Genomic DNA, 8,279 nt, shown 5'->3' on the forward strand with positions numbered 1-8,279 from the left:
CTCGGTGCTTTCTGAACTAAACTAAAACCGTTCTCTTACTAACTATCACCCTGTATATATTTTAGCAACTGAAAATATTATGCATACTCGCCGAAGCAAGACCACTTTGTATTTCGCTATTGAACATAAGTTTCAATGTATGAATATTTTCTTAAAAATCCAATTTCGTACAACAAAAAAAAAACTTGGCAAATTATGAGTTTTAAATAAGCTTCTAATTAAGAAAAATATATTTTCATATTTTTAGAAAAAATTTGAAATTCTGCATAATATTTATGAGCAATCAGGCAGCATGAATAACAGCCAAGTAAAATTTTGAAACTGAAGCAACACTAACAACAATAAACGCAATTTAAGGATCAAGATTTTTTAACTCAAAAACAGCAATAATTTCTTTTGTTTTATTTATTACTATATGTGATAATTATAACTAAGCGTTAACGGTAATTTGGATGAAATTTTTTTTTGGATTTCTTTTAATTAATTTTTGGAAAAATTTAGCTTATACTAAATACAGCAAAAGAGCGTAAAACGGAATTTCGCAAATTTTCTTGCTCTTTTTTCACTATACTCAAATTAAGCGCTTTGAAGCTTCTAGATTTTCAATAACTTTTTTGAATTGTTATGTTACGATATTTTTTTTTTAATTTTATTTAATTATATGCTTCAAACTTATTCATTATTAAAGGCTATTGTTATATGTTATCGGGGTGGGGAAAGCGGGGGTATTTCTTTGGTTTGTTGTGGTGTTTGGATTTGGGTATTTTAGTTAGAATTTTTGGGATATGTATTAGTGGTATGGATTTGCGGTTGTTCACAGTTTTGTGTGCGTGTATGTGTGCGGGTGCGCATGTATTTGGTGGTAGTGGTGGTGGTGGTTGTGGTTGGACGGGAGGATGTTAGGAAGTGCAAAACACTAATGGAAACGTTATGAACTCACCATCATGTAGCGGATCTATTGTGTGTATCATAAGCTGCAATAGGCCATGACGGAATTTTGCACCGGTGTGTGTACTACCAGCAGTTCCACTGCTATTACCTGTTGCGCCAGCGCCGCTGCTCGATCCCGGCGGTCCAGAGCGTGTCTCCGATGCGGCACGCGATGTGACCGAGCCGCCTGGTTGTGTGGCCATTGAAGTCTCCGATGAGTTCGCCGCATTGCCCTGTTTGAGTGATGAACGATTTGTTGTTGTATCGTTTTCGGATTGATAGTAGTAGTAGAGGCAGTTGTTGTGTTTGTTTTTTGGTGTTGTTGTTGTTGTCGGATTTGATTGACAATTGTTATAGCAGATAGTTGTTTTGAATTGGATTGTTCGTTGTTGTTGTTGTTATTGTAGCGAGAGTAAGCGAGATAAATTTGGTTGTTTCAAAAAAGAGATGATGAGAGGGAGAGAGAAAAGAGCAAACATGTTTGTGTTGTTGAGAGAAAATTTTTTGTTGCGGTTTTATTGGTTTTAAGGAGCATAAATAAGTAAAGGCGCCGAACGAAAGAGAGAAAGAGAAAGAGACAGAGACATTATATAAGAAAAAAGCGAATAGAAGAGAAAAAAGTGTAAAAGGAAATTTATATAGTATATATGTATGTATATATTTTTAAATTTTTATAACATAAAAACTTTATAAATATATTTACATATGTATACATATACATACTTATATTAGAGCGTAATTTAATTAAGTTAGTTTCTTAAATAAGAATAAAGCTGTGAAACGAAAATGCTACTTTTACTTTATTAAGATTCTTGCTTTCTTAATATTCTTCTTGAAATATTTGTTCAAATTTGCTGTTCATGGCGGTAAAAATATTTCGAACCTTTAAATTTAACTATTTGGTCAGCTTGGAGAGAAAATAATATACTAAGCCTATTTCATGAAGCAAACATATATAATCGTTTTTTAAATATACTGTTGGAAGCATCAAGCTCTTTGAGAAAACCCGCTTTTATCTAGCCAGTACTGAATAAAAGTGCACTGAGCTGTAGAAGCTCTTAAAATAATTAGCGGCTTCGTGGATTCTAAGTCTGGAGTCTTTGATATTCCTTTTACATAAAAAGTGACCCTTATAAAACGAGCTCAAAAGAGTTGAATTTTGTAAGATTCTAAAATTTGAAGTACATATGTCTAATTGGCTATAAGTCAGGAACTTCTTATATCGGTTATGCTACTTGATGGATTACTGGAGTTCCAAGTCGGGTTTGTGAAAGATCTGGAGATTCAGAGATGAAGTGTTTCCTAGTTTATATTTACTCTTCCTGGACCTTTTTATTAAGACCTTAGTTCTAGTCGTGCCATATTTTTGCCATACCTGATTTTCTACAAAGCACTTGGCCATATATTACCATCTGTTCTGAGCTATTGGTTTAAATTATGTTTTGAGCTCCCTCTTTAATTTTCTTAACAGATTGATTTGCCAAACTTGTTCTTCGGTTGCCGAAAATGATTCGCAAACCCAAAACTTTCTACATTTATTGACTATATTGGAATTAAGCTTTGACGAAGACAAGGATAGAAATACCGCCCTTCTATCTGTGTATCCTAACGTCATTATTGTGTAAAACTCCACAGGCATTCTCCATGTCTAGTACTACCGCGTGGAAAATGCTAGCTGAGTTTGGTATATGGATAGGGCGAAAGTTATCAACGAGTGCCAGGAGGAACTTAGTGTATTTTGGATCTTCATATGACTTTTGCAGTTTTACATCCTGGTAGATTGTTCCATCGCATTTTGACCTTGACCAGCTCCTGTCCAGATCTTCGTATATACAATTTTATTGCCAATTCTCTGTCAAGAAACTCTTGGTTTCTGAGAATAATTAAAAGTTTACTTGAATATTAACAATCGAGCGAAAAAAATATTAAACTCGTGCAAAATTTGAAAATTCCCATGGAAGATTTTTACGCAGAAAAAAAAAACCTCAAAGAGCACTTTTCTATTTCCGTAATATACTAAATAAATAACACTATATTAAAGCAATACTTTTTTCGAAGTTGGTTATTCTCGTAATGAATCGCGCGCTGCGTGCTATATTCGCTCAATATAATCGCTTAGCAGAGTCGGTGATTCGACCAAACAATGGATCGGCTTCACACCGCATTTACTCTAGAGGACAATGCTTCGTAATGTGCGCACCAAAGACGCTATGGCTGCTGTGGAGCTGAGTATCGAACAAAACCCGAATGAGTCCATTCGTTATCGCGCGCAAAAAGTCACAGCTTCAACTTTTTGGAAGAGTTTGCAAAAAGAACTTTGCGGGTGCACAAAATACTCGTACAACTCAGGCAAGAATTGAAGATGTTCGACCATCAACGGCGTCACACGTTCGGTAAATGGTCCCAAAACTAGATGAATACCGATTCCGGTTTTCGCTAGAAAATTTTATTCATCAATTTTCGTTAAATGGGCGTTAATAAAAAAATAGTTTAGCATTTGAAATAATGAGGAAAATAATGGAGCACCTGTAATGCAATTGTCCTGTATTGACAAGACTACGGTGTAATCATCTGGGGCCCCCACAAGCATCCTATAGGATGGCTACTCCTCATGAACCCAGTAAGTGAACCCCTTATGGTATCGCAAAGAACCAAAGCTGGTCTATGCGTTGCTTATTGGCCAAATTAACCTAACCAACCGACTGTCAACTAAGAACGCTATGGAATTGGAGCATGTTGATGTGGACGACCTTTGGTTCTAACAAGAAGGCGCTACATGGCATACAGCCAACGAAAATATCAATTTCTTCAAATTAATTTTTGGTGAGGGGATTATTCCATGTCGTTTGTTGGTGACAGTCATACTTTTCGGTATCCAAAGGTTCAGGGGAATTGCTATAATTAGGAATTATTAGAGTCTTTTTTATCAGTTTTGATTTGAAGCTTCTGAAGAAAAGGCTAACGGGGGTTTCGTTCTTTAAAATTACTCGAAAGCGTATGAATTAATAAAGTAATTGATGTTGGATGAAGTTTCTCAAACCTTTTTTATTCCTAAATTTGCTTAGGATTAGAGAGGTAAATATATAATGGACCCATTTTATATATCCACTGTGATGCTTATGATTATACATAGGGGTAATAAAATTGGTTTGATTAATATAAATTATTAAAAATTTATATATATATTATTTATAATAAAAATTACATTTATATTCATTTTAAATATTATTTAAAGCAAGTTTTCGCACGTAACCTTTTCGTTTCACATCTATATCAAATACTCTTAATAACTATTTGTTCTAATTAGATGTGGCCAATTACTGCTTTCTAAAAAATATATATATACGTATAGTAATTTATATGTATAAAAATTAACTAAAGTAAAAAATAAAAAATTAAAAACAAAAATTATATTTTACAAAAAATATTTTACACATAACACAATACAGATATTCTTACAACACACATTAAACATCGAAAATGAAAAATGAAAAGGTTCTCAAACAAATTTTTAGGTGTGTTTGTTATGCGACAAATAGAAGAATATCATTGGCAGAAAGCACATATTAGTTGTGGTTGGCAAATAAAATCAATCCATTGCAATTTTCAATTTTTGTTTTGGTGAGGGAACAAATAAAGCGTTTGATTAGACACTCTAAGGACACTGAATTGAAAATTATGTTGTTTAAGAAATTTTAAAAAATGTATTTTGATTAAAAGAAATTATTTAAAGTAAAAAAATGTAAAAATAGTTACTGAAAATATATAAGAAGCTATATAAAGCTATATAAACTATAAAGATTAAACGTAGTTTTAAGCTTAACTAAAGGTACTAAGATGCCTGAATGTCTTTGAAATATTTATATTTGGAATCACATACTTCGGAATTGTACTTTTTAAGTTCATATTAGAAGCACAAGCATTTAAGATTAAAAGTTTGCTAAAAAGCACCGTTTTTGGTATTTAAAGCTTTATCCCTATATACTTATTGAAAGCTTTGTATGGTATTAACCCTATATGCTTCTGATTTGTTTTTTGTTATTGAAAAATTAGCCAGTTTTCCAGATCTTACTATTTAGAAATATGTCTTTGTACTTTTCTTTTATTGTAGCTATTTCTCCTGAGCTTTTTTAATAAAAGCTTTCAATGAAAAAAGTTTTCAAAAATTATGAAAATTATTTTTTTCCAATTGAGAAGAAGGTTTAGATAAGATTTTTTTTTATTTTAAGATGAAACATTTAAAAAAGCTTTATGAAATCTTAAAACTTTGTGAAAATTTAGTCAGCTTTCCAGATTCTGCCATATAGCATTATCCTTAAATACTTTTGTTTTATTGTAGCTATTTCTCTTGAGCTTTTTTAATAAAAGCTTTCTGTACAATAAGTTTTGAAAATTTACGAAAAGCTTTTAAAACGTTTTTTTTTAATGTATTAGAGGAGAAATGTTAAAAAAGCTTTTCTATTTTTAGAAGAAGCTTTTAAAAAAGCTTTACAAAATTTTGAAAATTGTAAAAGTTAAGTCAGTTTTCCAGATTCTGCCATTTAAAAATATCCCTACATACATTTGTGTTATTGTTGTTTCATTGTAGCTATTTCGATTGAGCTTTTTTAATAAAAGCTTACTGTATAATACGTGTTATTGTATTCATTTTTATTGAGCTTTTTCAATAAAAGCTTTCTATAAGTTTTCAAAATTGATAAAAAGCTTTTAAAATATTTGTTTTATTATTTAGTAAACAAATTTTACATAAGCCTTTCTTTAAAAGTTAAGTGAGATTTCCAAAGTTTTATCCGGGATAGCCAATTAATTTAGTGCTAACCACAGCTTTTCAAGTATTTTAAAAAGCTCGCACTTTACAAAGTATTTAAAAAGCTTAGTGTTGCTTAGTTTTATGCACAAACTTTTTCTGAAAATTGCGATTTTTGGTTGCTTTTTAATTCATTTCTCGTTTCCTTAGAATATTTTCTTTGTGCTAAGAAGCTTTCCTTTGTGCTTAGAAGCTTGTACCTAAGCAGCTTTTCTGTTCAATGTGTTGGTTTACTCTGCTTATTAATAACTGTAAAGAAATTTTTGTGTTTATTGAATGGAAGCTCTGAAAAGCTCTAATGGTGTGTTCCATAAACATTTCAACAAATTCTGGAAGATATGAACGAAGCTTTTTACTCAATTCTAAAAAAATTATGTGCTTTGTGCTTCAAAGCTTTTAAAGCTCTAAACATAGATCATCAAAACTTGTAAGTACAATTAACACAGGCGTTTTGTTAAGCTTAAATTAAGCAAAAGTATGTACAAAAAATACTAAAAATATAAACAAAATGAATGGAAATCAATAAATCTTTGCTTGAGTTTTTGAATTTTCTTAGTAGTTAGTTACGTTAGGTGAAATTAGAAATTTTCATAATTATATACAATATAAATATATACATATATATATATATATATACATATATATATTTCAAATAAATATATACGCTTATTAGTAAAGCTTTCTTAATACAAGATAAAGCATAGAAATAAATTGGAAAATTAGGAAAGAAAATTTTATTTTCAACTAGTTGGTAGTAGTTAGTTAGTTTTGTAAAAGCGCAGTGGGAAGTTTTTGTTGTATTTAGTTATCAATTATTTGCTTGACTTCATAACAGTCATTCAGTTTTAATTGTAATATATTAATTGACTCACTTCTTTTAAGTACGCATTGAAGTTGAACTAATTGTAGAGTTTGTTAAAGAGCATAAATAGTAAGTATATTTACGAAATTAAATAAAGGAACAGCACAATGGAACTAAAAAGAGAAAAAAATTACAGTTGAATTAAGAAATCATATATTTTGAACAAAGAACAAAATTTTATAGCTAAAGCGCAACATAATTTGATAAATTTACATTTTACGAAATGCAAACGGAGGTTTAGCTAAATGAAATAACAAAGATTAATGCTAGTTTAATGTATGAAACAGCTTTCATATCAGAACTTTCACAAGAACTTTTACGCATCGAACTAAAGTGTGAAAAAGCCTACAGAGTAATGTTATGAATTCCAATAATGTATAAAAGAGCTTTCATGTCAAAGATGTGCATGAAATGAACTTTCATTACAAAGGTATCTACCAATATATAAAAAAGATTTCATATAAGAAAAAAAATTAATTTTGAGGTATGAAAGAGCTTTCATAAGTAAAGTACGCACCGATCTAAAGTATGAAAAAGCTTTTTTTAGCTATGAATTCAAATAATGTATGAAAGAGCTTTCATATCAAAGATATCCACTAGTGTGTAAAAGAGCTTTCATATCAATATCAGAAGAGAAAATTAGTTTGTGGTATGAAAGAGCTTTCATAAGTAAAGTACGCACCGATCTAAAGTATGAATAAGCTTTCAGCGTAATAATGTGAACTCAATCAATGTATGAAAGGGCGCTCATATCAAAGTCATCCACTAATATATAAAAGAAGTAGAAGAAAGTAAGTATCGATCTAAAATATGGAAAAACTTTTATAGTAATAGCATGAGTCCACTAATATTTAAAAGTGCTTTCATATCAGAAGAAGAAAACAGTTTTGAGGCATGGAAGAGCTTTCACAAGTACGCACCGATTTAAAATATACAGAAGCTTTCAAAATAATTGTACGAATTTCATAACAAAGCTATGAACTAGTTTAAAACGCTTTCATTTCAAAGGTGTGAAAGAGCTTTCGAAACAAAAATGTTCACCTTTTTGATTTATGAAAGAGAAACACTTGTTCAAAACACTAATTTTTAGTATAAAAGAGCTTTCATATTAAAGCTTTGAATTAGTTTACTATTCAAAGATATGAAAGATCATTCGTAGTAATATATTTTTATTAAAAAGCTTACACGGCATACGTTTACGCTTGTCTAGCGTTATGAAAGAGCTTTCACTGCCACAATGCAGACTTCTTTTTCGATAATGATTGAATATATGATAGGATAATTTTGCTAAATGCATATAAATTTATGATAATCACTTAAAAAGTATCATTTCCATGATGAATTAAATAAAAAAACTATTCTTATGCGCGGTTCTAGCGGTTATAATGCCGCAATAAATTCCATTATATGGGCATGATTGTGATATGTGTATTATTAAACATGCAATAAGAATATTGTATTCAAAATCTATTTTCAAAATTGTTTTGTTATTATAAATAAAAACAGAGAAAATTGTGAAAAAAATTAAAATTAATTTGATGTTTAATTTTTTTATTATAATGTTTTATTTGATTTCGATAATTTAATTATGCCATTCATAATTGCCGTTGGTTCGTTGAGGGTAATATCACGTTTTGGATTTGTGCAATGACAATATTTTTCCAGAGAATTTTTTTTTAA

The 8,279-nt window shown here is 30.2% G+C and overlaps 1 protein-coding gene across 1 annotated transcript in view; it reads right to left on the minus strand.

Annotated features, from left to right (window-relative positions):
* The window catches only part of LOC120769007 (sodium/potassium/calcium exchanger Nckx30C), a 126,644-nt gene extending 125,446 nt beyond the window's left edge, over window positions 1-1,198 (minus strand). Inside the window, exon 1 of the mRNA XM_040095847.1 lies at window positions 941-1,198. Coding sequence (XP_039951781.1) covers window positions 941-1,133 — 193 coding nt within the window. The 5' untranslated portion in view covers window positions 1,134-1,198. The remainder of the gene's footprint in view (window positions 1-940) is intronic.
* Window positions 1,199-8,279: the final 7,081 nt, after the last annotated feature.

The sequence above is a fragment of the Bactrocera tryoni genome, chromosome 2 (genome assembly GCF_016617805.1).
Source record: "Bactrocera tryoni isolate S06 chromosome 2, CSIRO_BtryS06_freeze2, whole genome shotgun sequence".
In the NCBI taxonomy this organism is placed as follows: Eukaryota; Metazoa; Arthropoda; class Insecta; order Diptera; family Tephritidae; genus Bactrocera; species Bactrocera tryoni.